The sequence below is a fragment of the Diplotaxodon limnothrissa genome, linkage group LG7 (assembly GCF_057381915.1).
Source record: "Diplotaxodon limnothrissa isolate DT_005_m linkage group LG7, D_limnothrissa_male_GT1.1, whole genome shotgun sequence".
Taxonomy (NCBI): Eukaryota; Metazoa; Chordata; class Actinopteri; order Cichliformes; family Cichlidae; genus Diplotaxodon; species Diplotaxodon limnothrissa.
The window spans coordinates 29,790,653-29,809,433 of record NC_140602.1 but is presented as its reverse complement, the minus strand read 5'-3'; the positions used below and the strand labels follow the sequence as shown (position 1 = coordinate 29,809,433).

The window sequence follows — 18,781 nt, the reverse complement described above, 5'->3', positions numbered from 1 at the left end:
GGGGCAGCTGATGTTCTTCACCGAGGACAGAGCTCCATCTCCGGGAGAGCCGCTCCGGAGCATGCGCTCCTGCCCAGACTCCCACGCTTCTTCGTCTTCTTCTGCGTCCCTGCCGGGGCTGCTGTGAGCCCAGGACGGCGGGGTGGGAGGGGGGGATCCCACCGTGTCCGGGGTTCGTGCTAGTGCCACTATGTCGGTGGCAGTCCGCGTGATGTGCGGAGAGAGAGAGTGAGAGACCCCGACGCTCAGAGCGAGAGAACCATGACTTCCTGTGGGATTACAGCAGCACGCGACATGATCCTAATCGGCGTCGTCTGCCTGCTGCTCGTGCTCGGTGAGTACACCTCCGCTGCCCGCGTGCACGCGCACAGGTGAGGGCAGAGGCTCGGTTTGCGCCTCTGTCAGTCAGCTGGGTCTAAAGATGCTCTCGTGCTCTGAAACACCGAGTAACCGTCAGCAGGAGTACTCGGATACTCACAGAGATACTCCATTACAAGTGAAAATGTTGCAGTGCATGAAGTTAACTTTTAAATCTCCGCAGACAAATAGCGCGCGCCCTTACCCTCAGACCCATGTACCAGCCGTGACGTGTTAGAATAGTACAGAGTACTGTGTGTGCAGAGTACTGTGTTTACAGAGTACTTGGTGTACAGAGTACTGTGTGTACTCTGCTGTACATTCTGTTTGGATTTCTATTATGTTTCTATTGATCATCAGAGCCATAAAGAGCATCTTTGTTACATTCAGTAAATGAAATATATTCAGGTGAAGTACTCTCTGAGGTACTGCCATTTTATCCCTGACAGGGTGTAGTTATTTGTACTCCTAGGGGTTTGACTACTTCTACACCTCTGCCTTACTGTGAGCTTCTACTAAAAGATGCTGTTACCATGCTTGATACCAGGACTGAGGACAGCAGGTCTCGGGAACATTTGTTCTGATCCTGAATATTTTAATCTGAACTTTTTACTGCTGCACAAACATCCACGTACCCCTGAAAGGTCACATCGTTACCCCGAGGTCCAGTAATTAGCTCTTTGTGTGGCCCTCACCTGTGGGAGCTGTTCCTCTGCCCCTGGTTCTGAGCACTGGTCTGATGTGTTGCAGCTTGTTGAGGTGGAGCTGTGGGGTGGGTGACACAAGCTTGTGGTGCTGGAGCATTTCTGTCTGCAGTGGAACAAACAGAGTGTGGAGCCGTGTTTTTTCGTGCCACCTTTTTTTTGTGTCTCTGCAGAGTGTAAATGCACGTTTCATGAGAGCAGCACAGGATTTTGTCCCACTGTTCCAGCAGGGGGCGCCTGGTGCCCTACTGACCTAGCACTAACCACAGGAAAGTCTGTAGAGTCATCCAGGTTATTTTTTACAGATACAATGTGCAGATGTCCCCTGCAAGCATCGCGTCAGGTGCTGATAAAGTGTGAGATGAGGGGAGCCTGCAGAGTGTCCCACAGCTTCCATCAGTTACTCATCATAGCAGACTCAGTGAAGGCCAGCTCAGGTCTCAGGTCTCAGGCGTCAGTCCCGGTCCAGTCAGCTTAAAGGTGTAGCATTGTTCACCAGCTCCAGCAGCTCCACTAGCTCCGGTTCTGAGGTGGCTATGTTCCACAGTGCTCTCCTTAGACCAGGTGAACAGGAAGAGCCTCCTCGAGTGATTGTGAGGATTAAGGAGGACTTCAGGGACCACAGCCTGTGTGGGACATCAGTATTCACTGCAGACCATAGAAAGCATATAAAGATGTGGATGAACCCACAGTAACAGCCTCGTTCATGAATGTTTTCACACGGATTACAAAGAGTTTAGGTTCATGGTTAGTTGAGAGTAACGGGTTAACGGTCCACCTGGCTGTAACAGACAGCTCACCTGTAAGAAACAGCTGCCTCTTCGAGAGGTGGGCTTAGCTTTAGTTTGCACTGCTCTTCACGTCATCATTGCTGATCTCACCACCTCAAACTCTGGGACGGCCGTCAGCTTTCTGAACTGTAAAGCCTTTCAGATGAGAGCTCAAACATCTGCAAGGACAAAAACAAGTTCAGCTCAAGCACCTGATTGTCTTCTTCAAATCCCAGAATCAGGAAGCTCTGAAACACATCTGACAGTTAGAAATGGTCCAAAGATGTTCTCCAGATGTTCTCACTGAAGGATTTCCCTGCTAGAACTTTAGACAGAAAGAAAAAACTGAACAGCAGCAATATTTGGAGGGCAGGTTGAGGTATATCAGTCGTTACCTGCAGAGCTGTGGTTAGGCTCGTATGAACACAGAGAAGATGGAGGATAAGGGTGAAAATCTTCCTAAATGAAAGTTCACTTTGAGGTCCCTCAATGGGCAGAAGGCACAAAGAAGATGCCAAACGAATCAAACTTCAGCCGAGAGAATGGGTGAGATGATCTGTCCACAGCATGAGGTCAACCATTCATAGTCTGGATTACTCACTGTGAAAGCCATGATCCCCAGCTTCTGGTCCACATGTGAGGTTTCAGGAGCTGTACCAGGGACGAGGAAAATGGAAGGAGGAGCATGCTGCAGCACTTTCACTTTTACTTTGAAGGAGAACTACAGCTCTTTGCACTTTTATTCTGAAGAACCGCAGCTCTTTGCACTTTTATTTTGAAGGAGAACTACAGCGCTTTACATTTTTAATTTCGAAGAAGGACTATGGTGCTTTGCGCACTGAAGGACAAAGATCTGAATGTGTGTTTGTTCCACATCGTGTTTCCTCTCTATAACACAGCCTTTATATTCATTCACAGAATTATTATATGATTATGCTTCTGGTTATCATAGGTAATTTTTGGGACTGTGAAATGTCAGCGGCATGTAATGTAATAGTTTACTTTTACCCTCCTGCCTGGTTTTGTGCCGGTTAACCGTTAGATCGTGTTGTTTGTTGGCGTTCAGCATGTTATGTCTCTAAAATAATGACTCCAGCAGCTCACACACACACTTCCTGTTTCTGAAAACCCTCGAAATCCCACGAAATGCACACACCTGCTATCTGCGGCTGCCGACAGGTAAACATTCATTTATCTGGTCCCTGTGATGCTCGCTTAATTGGATTCACCCGCATGCTATTGTCTCTGCTGGACGGAAGCTGTTGAACTGCCTGACAAAGGCCACGCTCGACACAGATGGAGCTGAGTCTGTGCGCCCTGGAGGAGATGTCGAACCGGATTAGTGTGGGATATTTTCTTGAGGACATCCGCGCAATGCCTTCTAATGTTTCCTATTTCAGTTTCATATGTTTCTGTCACAGCTAACGGCCGCTGGAACAACAATAACCTACAACAGGAAGACATATATGATATGATGCTCTATGAACACGTGCTGGCTTTATCCTCAGCTTCTTATCAGGAGATCACCTCATCTCGATCCGAGATCCATCACTGAGCCTTCAATCTGCAATCCTGAGTTACAGCTGAGAAACTGAGGCATAGCATACAGACACACCTCCACCTGCACCAGAGGAAAAGCCTGCCTGAGTCTGCAGAGACGCACATTTATCTGACCAACAGCCCCATTAATATTTTTACATTTAGTTTTAAACGAGCTCTGTTTGAACTGATTAGTTTGCTATGTTAAAGAGGTGGAAAAAGATCACAAAGAAGCAATAAGTGACAGTAAACAGGTGCCAAAAACTACAAAGAGACAAAAATATTGGAAAAATATTTAAAAAGACCATACGCACACACAAAAATTTAACAAAAAGCAGAGCAGAGACACACGGTGACTCTAATGAGACACAAAATGACTGCAAATAGATAAAATGATCACAAAAGTAAACAGGAAGTGAGTGAAGCTAACACCTCTGTGTCTAACTCCCGCCTTCTCCCTGTTTTCCTGCAGATGTGTGCGTTTGTGACTCGGAGCTCGGCACCCCCGGCTGGAGGGAACCTCTAGACTGTGTCCGAGCCTCCGAGCTGTGCAACCAGAACAGCCAGTGCAGCTCGCGTTACCGGATCATGCGCCAGTGCCTGTCGGGCGGGGACAAGGAGCGCAGCGCCATGCTGGCCTCCAAGGAGTGCCAGGGGGCGCTGGAGGTGCTGCAGGACTCGCCGCTCTACGACTGCCGCTGCAAGAGAGGCATGAAGAAGGAGCTGCAGTGCCTGCAGAACTACTGGAGCATCCACATGGGCCTGACTGAGGGTAAGCCTCCCATGCTGGGCCCTGTCCAGAGCTAATAAAGCCTCCTGCTGCCGCCGATGGAGCACAGCAGCTTGCTGGTGTTTTTATGTCAGGTCTTCTCTTCACACGCTGAGGTCGTCTGTTGGCCTGAAGCGCAGACAGAAAGTAGAGAAAGTTTTACTCAGTGAGCACTTGCAAACAGCAGCTAAAGACGTGAGAGAGTGCAGGGGAGCAGCCTGAAGTCTGATGTGACAGGAAGTGTGTTTATTCAGGAGACGCTCAGACATCATCACCAGAGTATGAAGAGATTTGACAGGAATGGGGAATGGATGAGTTACACTGTGTCTGCAGTGCGAGCCCTGCTGTTTTTCATCAGTATAATTTGAATTGGCTGGATTCTTCATGCTCCTCTGGATTGTCAGGGAAGCATCACTGATCCCTCAATCTCTGCAGGTTCTGCATCCTGGGCAGAGTTGTTTTTCTGGCTGTTTATGTGTGATGGACAGTAGATGTAGTGAAATTCTCAGCAGCACGAGCCACCCTGAATCTAATGACAATGGGATCGTGTCTGTGCAGTCAGGTTTGAGGGAGTTATTACTGATTGTTTGACAAAATTGCTGCAATCATGTTGATTAGTGGGTGACCTTTAACCTGGGCCAGCTGCTGGTTCAGATCGACTCATATTTGTGCTATTTTTTTAAGATTACTCTTATTTCACCAAACTATTATTTCATTATTGATGCTGGAGTTTAAGGCCGATATTGATAACCATCCCACCATCTATCGAGCGCCTGGTTTTGGGTCCATGAGGCTTGGTTGGACACCTACTGAATAACATGGATCTGCTGCTCAGTGAGCCCACCGCCCCAGAGGGCCTGGGGTTGGGTGGAGTGTGAGCTGGGCTGTTGACAAAAGTGGGATTGGTGTTTATGGACCCCCAGACTGGACTCAGTTAATGATTTTTAAAATCCAGATGGTAGTTAGCTGTAAATACATGAAGTCAAAGAGTGTTGATTTTATCTATCGGTAAATCTCGTGTAAAGGCTCAGAGTAAAGATGCTTTACTACCATTTAGTTTCTATAATAACAGACAGTTAGCTGTAGCATAGCTTCACAGCATGTATTCGACATGTGACTTCATCACATCCAGGTCAGGTGTATATGAAACACAGTTCATACAGCAGAGCACTGTACCCCAGGCTGCCTACAGACCCCCACAGCCATCAGTGTGATGGCTGTGGGTGTCAGGCGTCCCTTCCTCTGCCATGTTTCACTGAAATCTGCAAAACCCAAAAACTCTCAGTCCAAATAAACCTGCAGCAACGCTGAGGTTCACTCGGGGCTGTGTTCCAAACTTTGTCAGCTCTGACTTTGTGATTTTACAAAGGGAGGGCGGCGTGTTTGTTTAGCTGTTTGGTTTTCTGCAGAGGAACCTAAAAATGATTTTAATCCTTTTAAAGTGTCCATCGCGAGCGCTCCAGCGGTGCGCCGACAGACGAGCCTCTGACGGCTTTCCGAGATGCTTCTTTGGGAATTTTAGCACAACAAACGAGCCGCTCACATGAAACGCTCGCTCGCTGCAGAGCTGCTGCGTTCTCAGTCACCTGGATAACGCCCGTGGCTCGTTCACATCCCACTGCCACACACACACACGTGCACACAGCCCGTTGGCTGGCCTAGTTTAGGTCTCGGCAGTGGCAGAGCTCATTAAGAGCCTTTGTCTTTGTTCTCCTTTCCATTGAGGATGTCTCTGTAGTGCCAGCAAAGCTAGCAAAGTCTCCACATCACACACACACACAATGCTGTGCGGAGACACACAGGCCGTGTGTTTAAGCCTGACAAAGTTGTAATGTACAGAAACACAAACATGCTGTCTGACACGCAGCAGAACAAATATCTATACCCACTAACACTGCACGTGCTCACACGGCTTTCCTTCGTGCTGTGTTTATGTGTCTGAGCTCTGCAGTGTGTTTCAGAGTCTTTTTGCATTAAAGCATCACATCTTAACCTGGCGATCAAACATCTTGGTCGCACACAGCTGAAGGTGGACCAGTGAGAAACGCTTTGAGATCCAGAGACAGAGTCATGTGCAGTTCTTAATGATCTTCCAAACCTTTATTATTTCCTCTGCACTGATCTTGTTCACTAAAATCTCTCTTTTAGTGACTTTTAGCTCAAGCTAAACCAACAGTGAATGACTTTTAGGGAGGGGCAACGGGAGTGTTTGGTTTATTGGACAAAATTAAATGAGCTTGCCTTGTTTTCATCATCTCTAAAAGCCAAATTATAATCTGATCAATCCTCCAGCCCTGCTAGAGGCTGATGACCAGAAACACTGTGTTTATTCAAAGACAGGACCTGAGCGTGAAAATTACAATGCTAGCTGTCACAGAATATGTCCAGTTTGGACCCTGAGAGGAGGTGGAACTGAAAGTCAGTCCTCAACTGGGCCCAGCTTGCACAAAAGCAGAGGAAAAAGAAACAGGAGCCATGACTTCACACTTAAAGGTAAAGCTTGCAGAGTTCAGAAACCATCAAGCTTCCAACACAGAGCCTCAGTAGAGGCGACTGTGCATCTGAATGACTTGAAAGTATTTGGCAGAAGTTTCCGTCCTCTTTCAGAAGAGCTGGAAGCCTCTTGGGGAGGTACTGAAGATGGGTGTCCAGGTTTGGTGAGATGTTTGAGGATTACCTGGTTACTTAGCCTGATGATGGACACCTGGATGAATTAGGGTTGGGCGATTGGACGAATATATTGACTATCGTTTTTACAGGGGAGATTTATTTGCCCATCAGTAAGTTTGCTAATAATGATGGAGCTAATAGAAGCAGTCAACAGAAAAAAAAAAAATAGCGCTGTTTTAACAGCACCCTCTTTCATCTGTGAGCAAATGCACCCTCCTCAGAGTGCGCCCAAATGCTTGTTGATGGAGCTGCAGAAGCTAGTGATCGCCGCATACTCAGCCGGATGGTGGACACGTACATGCTCATGCAAATTAGTCGCGTTTGAGTACTTTGCTCGCACTATACGTCTGGACAAGTGGCACACCACTTTGTTTACATCCTTAGGTTTACCTCTTTCATCTGGTTTAGAGCCAAAGAAATCCCAAATTGGCGACTTTATATTTTTTTAGTGCTGTCAGTGCTAACTAACGCGATTAACAATTAACCCATCTGGAGGGTTAATTGTTAATCCGACCCTACTGAGTCAAAATCCCTGAAATGTCTCTGTCAATGCATATCGGGCAGTTTGTCCAAAAGTTTGTTCATTCTGCGCTCCAGATGGGTTGAGCGCGTTAAAATTTTTAATCGTGATGACCATGTTAACACTGCATTAACGCGTTTCTTCCTGTCAAAAGGGAGTTTTTCCTTCATGTTGTTGCCAAAGTACTTCCTCACATGGGGTCATGTGATTGTTGGGATTTTTCTGTAATCCTGTAGGGTCTTTACCTTACAGTATTAAAACACCTTGAGGTGACTATTTTATTGGTGCTATATATAAAATTGAAAATAAAATTGAATTGAATCAATAGTTATGTTTTTTTAGTGGGTATGAGGGATGATGATCAGTGCTACAAAGCTGTCGCATCAGAGACTACAGTCCTCTCCAAACCTTGAACAAGGTGACAACTCAAAGTTAAAAACTCAAACAGTGTTTGTGCACTTTCAGCTAATGAGCAGGATTTCAAGGGTGCAGGTAAATGGCTTGATGTGGCGCGCAGCCTTGAGTCATGAATCTTAAAAATGATTTGAACATGGCAGCAGTCTGTGCAGATTGCTAGGAACGTCAGCGTGACTACAAAGAAGCTTTAAAAGGTTTCTCACAGGAAAGTTCATCTGCTGCTCGCTTAATTACATCCTGCTTCTGATGGGTTTATAGAAATTGTGCTCCTGTAGTTCTGGCTTCCAGCTATATTTTTCTTTCATGTGACACTGAACAAAAGATTTTCTCTTGCACTGTTTGTCTCGTTCATGCATGACGGGCAGGAGGGGATGTGTTGGCTTTTCAGCTTAAAACTTATAATAGAAGTCAGGAGGAAGAACAGGTGAGACTGAAAAGACTCCGAAGTTTCTCCCAGTACGAGGTTCAGCCTGTGTTTATGTGCCTGGAGAGGTTGATTTAGGAGACAGGTTCAAAACTCAGAGCTGTGGTCATCAGAGGAGCCAGTCTTTAACTACATAATGATAATAATAATAATAATAAGAACAACAACAACAAAAATGTCACTAAGAAATAATGATAATAATGATAGTAATAATAATAATAATACAAATTTTACAATGACTGTTACATCACACACACACAGAAAATCTACAAACACAGGAGTGAAACTAAAGTGTGCAGCAGACATCCAGTTTGAGATCTTTAATCTACTCTTAGGTTTTTAATCTGATTCATGTTAAAATTAGTTCTCGGTGTCAAGGGTAGTGTCGTGGATGAGAGAAGGAGGACCCAAACGCTGGACTCACAGGCAGGTAGGTGAAGGTGGATGTTTATTGCCGAAGGAGTGAGCAAACAGTACAGAGGGAGGAAATGGCTGGCTGACTGAATGAATGAACAAAGGACTGACTGACTGGACATACAGACGACATCAGACATACATCATTAACATCAATGACACGACAGAGAACTGGTGAAACCGAGGAACTTAAATACACAGGTGGATGATGACAATGATTGGAAACAGGTGAGTACAGGGCTGAACATAATCTGACTAATGACACGGGAGACAAGCTGACACGGGAAAAAACAGGAAGTGAGAACAGTAATGTGGCGAACCAAACTGAACATGAACAAACTGAAATCACTGGGTCAACGACCCAGGAACCCTGACAGTACCCCCCCATCCAAAGGCCGGCACCCGACGGCCAAAAGAGAAAAAACAAAAACCAGAACAGGGCGGGCGGAGGGGGCCCAGGACGGAGGGACGGAGTCCACACCAAGACAGTTCAGGTGGGCGCCCCCATGGCCCGTGGCCGAGACGAGACAGTTCAGGTGGGCGTCCACGCGGCCCGTGGCCGAGACGAGACAGTTCAGGGGGCCGACCGCGCGGAAGGCGACGGCGGCCACTCAGGCGAAGAGGGTCCGGGGGCCGGCCGCGCGGAAGGCGACGGCGGCCACTCAGGCGAAGAGGGTCCGGGGGCCGCCCACGACGGCGATGGCGCCCGGCCAGTGGCCCAGCCAGCGGTCCAGAAAATGGCCGTTCAGCTCCAGACCCAAACGAGGCTGGGCCAGGCGAGGCTGAAGGCACGGAGGCTGGGCCAGGCGAGGCTGAAGGCTCGGAGGCTGGGCCAGGCGAGGCTGAAGGCTCTGAGGCTGGGCCAGGCGAGGCTGAAGGCTCTGAGGCTGGGCCAGGCGAGGCTGAAGGCTCTGAGGCTGGGCCAGGCGAGGCTGAAGGCTCTGAGGCTGGGCCAGGCGAGGCTGAAGGCTCTGAGGCTGAAGGCTCTGAGGCTGGGCCAGGCGAGGCTGAAGGCTCTGAGGCTGAAGGCTCTGAGGCTGAAGGCTCTGAGGCTGAAGGCTCTGAGGCAGAGGCCGGGCCGGGCGTGGGTGCAGCTGAGGCAGAGGCCGGGCCGGGCGTGGGTGCAGCTGAGGCAGAGGCCGGGCCGGGCGTGGGTGCAGCTGAGGCAGAGGCCGGGCCGGGCGTGGGTGCAGCTGAGGCAGAGGCCTGACCGGGCGATGCAGGCGCGGAGGCCTCTGGCCGGAGACAGGCAGGGCCAGTAGGCGCGGAGGCCCCTGGCTGAGGAGCGGCCGGGCCAGCAGGTGCGGAAACCCCTGGCTGAGGAGCGGCCGGGCCAGCGGGTGCGGAAACCCCTGGCTGAGGAGCGGCCGGGCCAGCGGGTGCGGAAACCCCTGGCTGAGGAGCGGCCGGGCCAGCGGGTGCGGAAACCCCTGGCTGAGGAGCAGGAAGGCTCACAGCTGGCTCTGGGTGCTGTGGCTGCCGGTCCGGGAACTGGACGGGATGGTGGACAGGTGACTGGGAAACAGGAGGCGACTGGACTACAGAAGAGTGGAGGACAGGTGGAGACTGAGCTACAGGTGACTGGAGGACAGGTGGAGACTGAGCTACAGGTGGCTGAACTGACTGGAGGGCAGCAGGAGACTGGACAGCAGGTGAGGGAACTGATTGGACTAAGGAGACTGACGGATAAACAGAGGCCGGTGAGGCTAATGGCTGAGCTAAAGAGTGAGCTAGTGACGGAGATAAAATTACGGCTTGGGCTCGTAAGGCTGGTGCCTGGGCAGGGGACAGTTCAGCTAGTCTAACCAGTGATACTGCGAGGGCGTGAAAAGCTGGATCAGGAGGTGGATGAAAGGGTGAAGTAGTAGGTGGACCGGTTAGCTCTTCCAAGCCTCCAGGGAGGTCAGGCTGGGTTCTGGCTGCCCTCAGCCTGGGCGCTGGGACAGGCACAGAAGGTGGCTGGACACCAGTCACCCCCACCCGAGAAACAGGAGCGGGTGTGGAGGTAGACTGGGTCGCAGCTGCCCTCCTCCTGGGAGCTGGCACTGGAGTGGGTGTAGGCTGACTGATAGGAGTGGAAATAACGACTGGGTGAGTGACACTGACAGGTCTATCGGGTTGTATTCTGGTCTTTCTGCCACCACTATTTACAGTTTTTGACTGAACAGTCTTTGGGGAGCCAGAGCAAAAAAGATCTTCCCAGTCCACATCATCCTCAAGGAGGGAAACTCCCCATGAATCAGAAAAGAGTCTGTTGTGTGTTTTAAGTGGATAATCAGATGAGGGGTGTGGAAAACAGTCACTGGAACTCACCACCGGGAGTTGCTGAACAGAGTCCGTTTTATGGCGGCGTGTGCGCCGCTTTCCCCGGGAAGAGGAAGCGGGCCGGGTAAACGGCTGAGCCTCTGGCGCGGTAGCCTCCGCTGAGCCGAGATGGGAGGTGTAGCCGCTGTGCCGTGGCGAGGCGGAAAGGCTGGAGAGTGAATAGGCTGGCGGGCGAGCGAGGAGCGAAGCGGCGGGAGAGCGAGCGGCCGAAGCTTGGGCTGTGACGCCCACTCTCCGCGGCGAATGCTCCGGTGCAGCTGAGGCAGCAGGTGGGGGAACTTGGCGTCTCCGAGGCCCGCCCAGAGCCAGGCGAGTCCCCTCGAAGACGTGCTCTCTCTCCGCGAAGAGCCGCTGTTTTCCCCGAAGCCCCTCCGTCCAGCGAAGGAGCGCTCCCTCCTGCCGCTCGAAAAGTTCAGGGTCCGCTGGGTCCACAACGCGTGGTCGTGTCATTCTGTCAAGGGTAGTGTCGTGGATGAGAGAAGGAGGACCCAAACGCTGGACTCACAGGCAGGTAGGTGAAGGTGGATGTTTATTGCCGAAGGAGTGAGCAAACAGTACAGAGGGAGGAAATGGCTGGCTGACTGAATGAATGAATGAACAAAGGACTGACTGACTGGACATACAGACGACATCAGACATACATCATTAACATCAATGACACGACAGAGAACTGGTGAAACCGAGGAACTTAAATACACAGGTGGATGATGACAATGATTGGAAACAGGTGAGTACAGGGCTGAACATAATCTGACTAATGACACGGGAGACAAGCTGACACGGGAAAAAACAGGAAGTGAGAACAGTAATGTGGCGAACCAAACTGAACATGAACAAACTGAAATCACTGGGTCAACGACCCAGGAACCCTGACACTCGGTCTCAAACTTGGTCTTTAGTCTGATTTTCATTCTTACATGTTTAATCCAGTCTAAAGATTTTAGCCAAGTCTTTATGTGTTATTCTGGCCTAAATAATCATCAGTAAATTCCAACCTAATCAGGATTAGTCCTGTCAGATTATTGGATTTTTGGCTGCTAATAAAAAATAAACCTTGAAACTAACACACAACGAAATGTCTTTTGTTTTGGAAATGAGAGGTTGGGGTCGCTGAGGGCCTCACATAGATCATCTAGTCCTTAGTGTTACATTTAGACCTGAGTCTTGTCTTTAGGCCTTATTCTGTAAATTTCAGTCTAATCTCTGCTCACTGCTGGGCTCAGCGCTGTGTTCAGGAGACCTTCCAGACATTTCTACATATTTTCGTGAAGGGTTTTCCTCTCGAGACTGCAATGCTTCCACCGCGGAGGTTATTTGTGTGTTTTTAGTCAAAGATTTACTTTAATTGTTATTAAAGTTCATGTAGATGGGCGAAGACTCTGTCACTGTGTGATGCTAACTTTCAGAAATAATGCTGTCACATCCTCTGAAGTGCGTCTTCACTCCTGAATGTAGTCTTTAATATGTGATGAAATCTTTACTTGTCATTGTGTTTCTGAGGGTTTATGGTTTAGTTTGTTGCCTCACTCTGGTTTTGGTTTCTGTAACGTGCCCACCTGCATTCCAGCAACAGCCAGTAATCGTTTCTTTTCTTGCAAATATTTTGTCGATCCTTTTGTTCAGAGCACAGAAAGAGAAAAGAGTCAGAAGTGAAATGGTCTCTGAAATACCAGCATGCTCTGGAAATGTGTTTAAATTGCTAATTACACGTAGTTCACTCCTGCGTGACGCTGCTTTTATAGTCTGATACAGAGTCTTTCACTTAGTCTTAAATATGGTCTTTGTGAGTCACTTGAGTAAATCAGCAGCCTGTGGCTTAATTAGGAGAGCTGTGATTGACGGCAGCATCCAGGTTTCACTTTGCAGACTCTCCAGTGAGTGTCTCTGCCCGGCAGATCCTCCGAGAGCTGCCGGGAAGGTGTTGAAGGGAAGGGTGGAAATGAGTAATGAGCTGAGGGACAGAAAATTGGTTGTGGGTGGAGAGTGCCGAGTCCAGAGATGGAGGACTGGAGTCTTTCCTGAAAGCTTTTCCTCTGGCATTCTTTTCATTATTCGTTCTTTGAGGGCTGCAGAAGAAACACTCACCCAGGAGGAACAAAGTGGGGTGACAGAGACTCAGAGGTTTCCTCCCACCTGTTATTATGTTCACTGTGAATGTGAAGGAGGTGAGTGGAAGCACCTTAATAGGAGAAGGAAACTTACAAATTATCAGAAAGTGAGGCACAGAATAAAAACCTGGACATGGTTAGAGATGCTGAATAAATCTATTACCACAGTAGCTATGATGATGACGACTGTGATGTCACCATGACTCACCTGTGGAAAGACCTGCATCATCTGTTGATTTAACATTTTGCCTGTCATTTTGTTACCGTATTTTCACGACCATAAGGCGCACTTAAAAGTCTTAGATTTTCTTCAAAAAGTGCGGCGCGCCCTATAGCGCGGTGCGCCCTATGTGTTGTAAGGAGGACGTAGTAGAGAACACCATGAGAACGTTAAAGGGTGAAGTGTGGGCGTTGATCGTATATACCGGGACAATCGCACATACCTGTATAAAAGAACAGGTATGTGCATTATGCAGGACATCGTTGTTTTAACAACCCTGAAAATGGCAAAGAGACACGCTTACGAAGCACAGTTTAAACTGAAGGCCATCAGCTACGCGGAGGAACATGGAAATCGAGCAGCGGTGAGAGAATTTAAGATTAACGAATCGATGGTTCGCAAATGGAGGAAGCTGGAAAACAAGGTCCGGCAGGTCAAGAAGACGCAGCTGAGTTTCCGCGGACATAAGGCGAGGTGGCTCGAGTTGGAGGAAAGACTCGAGCGGTGGATCATCGAGCAAAGAGCGAGCGGGAGAAGCGTTTCGACGGTCACCATTCGGCTAAAAGCAGTTTCACTTTCACTTTTTATGAAACGGTGCCATTTTTCCATCCGGACCAGGACTACGGTAGCGCAGCAACTTCCAGCGGATTATAAGGAAAAGCTGGCCATCTTCCGCTCCTACTGCAGCAAACACATCGGCGACAAAAACATCCAGCCCAGCCACATCACAAACATGGACGAGGTCCCGCTCACTTTTGACATCCCGGTGAGTCACACTGTGGAGAAGAAGGGGACCAGCACGGTAGCGATACGCACAACGGGGTATGAAAAGTCTTCTTTTACTGTTGTGCTTGGCTGCCATGCTAATGGACAGAAACTGCCGCCTATGGTGATTTTTAAGCGAAAGACTTTGCCTAAAGAGAAGTTTCCAGCAGAAATCATCATTAAGGCAAATGAAAAGGGCTGGATGGATGAGGAAATGATGAAAGACTGGCTGAGGGAGGTGTATGTAAGGAGACCAGGTGGTTTTTTCCACGCATCACCATCGCTGTTGATCTGTGACTCTATGCGTGCCCATCTCACAGCCGATGTGAAAAAACTTGTGAAGCAAATGAACTGTGAGCTTGCTGTCATTCCGGGAGGCCTGACAAAGGAACTCCAACCGCTGGACATCGGTGTGAACCGCCCGTTCAAAGTAAGGCTGCGAGCGGCCTGGGAGCGATGGATGACCGGTGGAGACCACAGTTTCACTAAGAGTGGAAGGCAGCGCCGGGCGAGTTACGCCACAATTTGCCAATGGATTGTAGATGCTTGGGCTAACATGTCTGCTGGCACTGTTGTTCGAGCTTTCGCAAAAGCCGGCATTGTTTCCGAGGAGCCGCACGGCACGGAAAGTGACTCTGACGGTGAAGACAGTGAACCTGGCATGTTTGATGGAGATTTAGCACAGCTGTTCAATTCAGACACAGAGGATGAGGACTTCGATGGGTTTGATTGATGATAAAAATGTGAGTACCAAACTTTGTTTTGCTCCTGCTTTATTTTTAAATACGCACACTTGTATGCTTGTGTGTTGTTGATGATGACGATTATTGGTAATAAAAATGTGAGTACCAAACTCAGTTTTGCTCCTGCTTTATTTTTAAATATGCACACTTGTATGCTTGTGTGTTGTTGATGATGACGATTACCGGCATAAGGTACCGAATTCAGGTTTGCTCCCGCTTTATTTTTAAATACGCATACGGTACTTGTATGCGCCCTATGGTCCAGTGCGCCTTATGTGTGTGTTAAATACAGTAAGGGCACACATAACTGAGACTGCGCCTTTTAGCACAGTGCGCCTTATGGTCGTGAAAATACGGTAATATATTTCTTTATTTTATTTACACGGACTTAAGGTGGACTGATGATTGAGGATTTCATCACTTGGCTTGCAACACACATCTGTTCGCAAGACATAGCTATAGTTGCACACATTACAAAACCATGGCAAAGCTAATCCCATTACCAGGAATGGGTTTGGGGGGTGGGGTCACAAATCCATCTGTGAGCTCTTGCTTGTCAGGTGAACGTGTAAAGCATTAGTCTATGGAGGCCTGATGGTATCAGATTTCTGAGTAGGATTATTTCAGGTAGTCAGGTATGACTAGAAGGTGAAATGTTATTTAATTCTCTGAGAGCTACAAGAGCATCCTCTTGGTGGGCACCAGTGAGTGGACCCGCAGTTGTTCTAGCATAAAGGTAATATAGAATGGTAAACAATCATCACGTCTTTAAACAGAAAACACCATTCAGCTTTTCCATCTGAGATGCAGTGATGATGACTGTAAGCCGGGGCCCGAGGGCAGAATGATAAACAGCATCGAGGGCCTTAAGAGCAGCTGCAGAGGCATGCCCATAAATCATATCGCCATAATCCAGAACAGAGAGAAAAATGGCCTTAGCTACTTTTTTCTGTAAAACACAGGGAGGTTAGTTCTTTGCAAAACAACACACGTCTGAGCTCCATCATTTTATTTTGTTTGCTTCCCTCATGGGTCTCATGGCACTTTTGCCTTGGACCAGACGTTCACAGATTTCTTTCCTGCAGACCTTTGCTTGACCCAGAATAATGTCCTGCTCATTGGTAGTAGCTTGAACCGGATTGGCCAAAGCAGAGGTTCCCAAGGTGTGGGGCCCGCCTCCTGGGGAGGCGCAGAGCTATTGCAGGGGGGGCGCGGTATGAAAAGAGAAAAAAAAAAGAATGCTTGGACACTGCTAGCATAATGAACAGATTTTTGACGAGGCTCCCACACAAACGCAAAGCAGGAGATGAAGCATCGCCAAATATGTTTCCAAACCAACCTCCTTCCAATCCAAAGACTAGAAAATATGATGAAGCATATCTTCCCTTTGGCTTCACCTGCACAAGTGCCAAGTTAGGTCTCTGCAATACAATTAGTTTTCCCTGCATTGGAAGCACGCGCTGGGCTCTCCAAATCACAGACAAACAGTATCCCACATTTTTTATTTTTAGTTCACAAACACCATCCATCCATCCATCCATTCATCTTCATCCGCTTTATCCGAGGTTGGGTCGCGGGGGCAGCAGCCTAAGCAGAGAGGCCCAGACCTCCCTCTCCCCAGCCACCTCCTCCAGCTTATCCGGGGGAACACCAAGGCGTTCCCAGGCCAGCCGAGAGATATAATCTCTCCAGCGTGTCCTGGGTCTGCCCCGGGGCCTACTCCCGGTGGGACATGCCCGGAACACCAACCCCGGGAGGTGCCCAGGAGGCATCCTTGCCCGAACCACCTCAGCTGGCTCCTTTCGATGTGGAAGAGCAGCGGATCTACTCTGAGCCCCTCCCGGATGGCCGAACCTCTCACCCTATCTCTAAGGGAGAGGCCAGCCACCCTTCGGAGGAAGCTCATTTTCGCCGCTTGTATCCGCGATCTCGTTCTTTCGGTCACTACCCACAGCTCGTGGCCATAGGTGAGGGTAGGGACCTAGATCGACCGGTAAATTGAGAGCTTCGCTTTTACACTCAGCTCCCTCTTCACCACGACGGACTGGTGCAGCGTCCGCATCACTGCAGCCGCCGCACCAATCCGTCTGTTGATCTCTGGCTCCCTTCTCCCATCACTCGCGAACAAGACGCCGAGATACTTGAACTCCTCCACTTGGGGCAGGAACTCATCCCCGACCCGGAGTGGGCACTCCACTGTTTTCCGGCTGAGAACCATGGCCTCAGATTTGGAGGTGCTAATCCTCATTCCCGCTGCTTCACACTCGGTGCGAACCGTTCCAGTGCGAGCTGGAGGCCATCACCTGATGAAGCCAACAGAACCACATCATCTGCAAAAAGCAGAAATGAGATTCTGAGGCCACCGAAGTGAAAGCCCTCCGCCACTTGGCTGTGCCTAGAAATCCTGTCCATAAAAATTATGAACAGAATCGGTGACAAAGGGCAGCCCTGGCCGAGCCCATCACCCACCGGGAATGAGTCCGACTTATTGTCGGCAATGCGAACCAAGCTCTTGCAACAGTTGTATAGGGATCGAATGGCCCGTAGCAATGGGCCAGACACCCCATACTCCCGCAGCACCTCCCACAGGACACCCCAAGGGACACGGTCGAATGCCTTCTCCAAGTCCACAAAACACATATAGACTGGTTGGGCAAACTTCCATGCACCCTCAAGTATCCTTGAGAGGATAAAGAGCTGGTCCAGTGTTCCGCGACCAGAACGAAAACAGCAGTGTTCCTCCAGTATCCGAGGTTCGACTAGCGGACGAACTCTCCTTTCGAGCACCCTGGCATAGACTTTCCCAGGGAGGCTGAGGAGTGTGATCCCCCTGTAGTTGGAACACACCCTCCGGTCCCCCTTCTTAAAGATGGGGACCACCAACCCGGTCTGCCAGTCCAGGGGTACTGCCCCTGATCTCCACGCCTCTACAATGTTGCGTGGAGTTCACAAACACTTCTTGTAATAAATAACTACTCCTGACATTTTGGAGATGTTAGCTCTTTATACAGTAAAGTTACAGTGGGATACAAATAATATCAGGCTGATCCTGCCACAATTTGTTCTCCCTGTCCAAATCACAGTATCCCACAGTTGTTTATGTTTTTAAACCCATTTTGCACAGAGAGGCATTTTTGAAAAATTTATTGATAGCAATGTTGAATATTATTACAAACGTAAAAACAACTACACGTAAAATAATGACGCCGTGACGCCTCTGCCTTTCTAAATGGAGGGACAGTAACTGTGTGTGTGTAATTGTAAGCGTGTAAAAACTGAAGATAGTAAGATTAACAGTAACAGTATTTTGTCTCTATCTGTCATTGTAGAAATTAATCTCATGCAAACAATAACGTGGCGCACAGCGTGGCGTGAAAAAAGGCACATACCTTTGACGTTGCGTGACAAACTCTGTATTCCTCGTCCACACGTAACGCAAAAACTGAGTTTTAAAACATTGCCGTTTTCGTTTATTCAAAACGCCGTTTACGTGTGGACGAAAGGCCCAAACGCATAGAATCAGCTGCATTTTCAAAAATACCATGTAGGTGTGGACGTAGTGTAAAGGAATTAGAAGTTTATTTCATTTCTACGTGTAATTTATTGCAGTTTACTTGTATTTGCTTAATTGTTTACTAAATGTTTGAGGTGTGAAATAAACGACGATGGAGGTTATTTCACACCTCAAAATATGGGTGTGTGTGGTTGGGTGGTGGGGGGGCGCGAAGATTTTTCTTGTAATACAAAGGGGGTCTAACAAAATATGTTTGGGAACCACTGGGCTAAAGTATCGAAAAGTTTACATCAGGTCCCACTAGGGTTGGGCAACATGTAAAAATTTTCCAAGCGACAATTGTCAGTCCAATAACCGACGATAGGCAATATATTCACGCATGTCCAGACTTTTTGATGGGAGGAGCAATGTAATCATGCACGGACTGATTTCTGTGTTTGGACAAACTAATTGCCAAATTGCACACTGGAGGAAAAGGCTCAGATAGAAATGAACCGTTATCTCAGCGAGGAGGTCGTAAAC

At 48.6% G+C, this 18,781-nt stretch overlaps 1 protein-coding gene across 1 annotated transcript in view; it reads left to right on the top strand.

Moving 5' to 3' along the window:
* Positions 1 to 261: 261 nt before the first annotated feature.
* The window catches only part of gfra2b (GDNF family receptor alpha 2b), a 166,525-nt gene continuing 148,005 nt past the window's right edge, over positions 262 to 18,781 (top strand). The window contains exons 1-2 of the mRNA XM_085359564.1: positions 262 to 334; positions 3,843 to 4,142. Of these exons, the coding sequence (XP_085215690.1) occupies positions 262 to 334; positions 3,843 to 4,142 (373 nt within the window). The remainder of the gene's footprint in view (positions 335 to 3,842; positions 4,143 to 18,781) is intronic.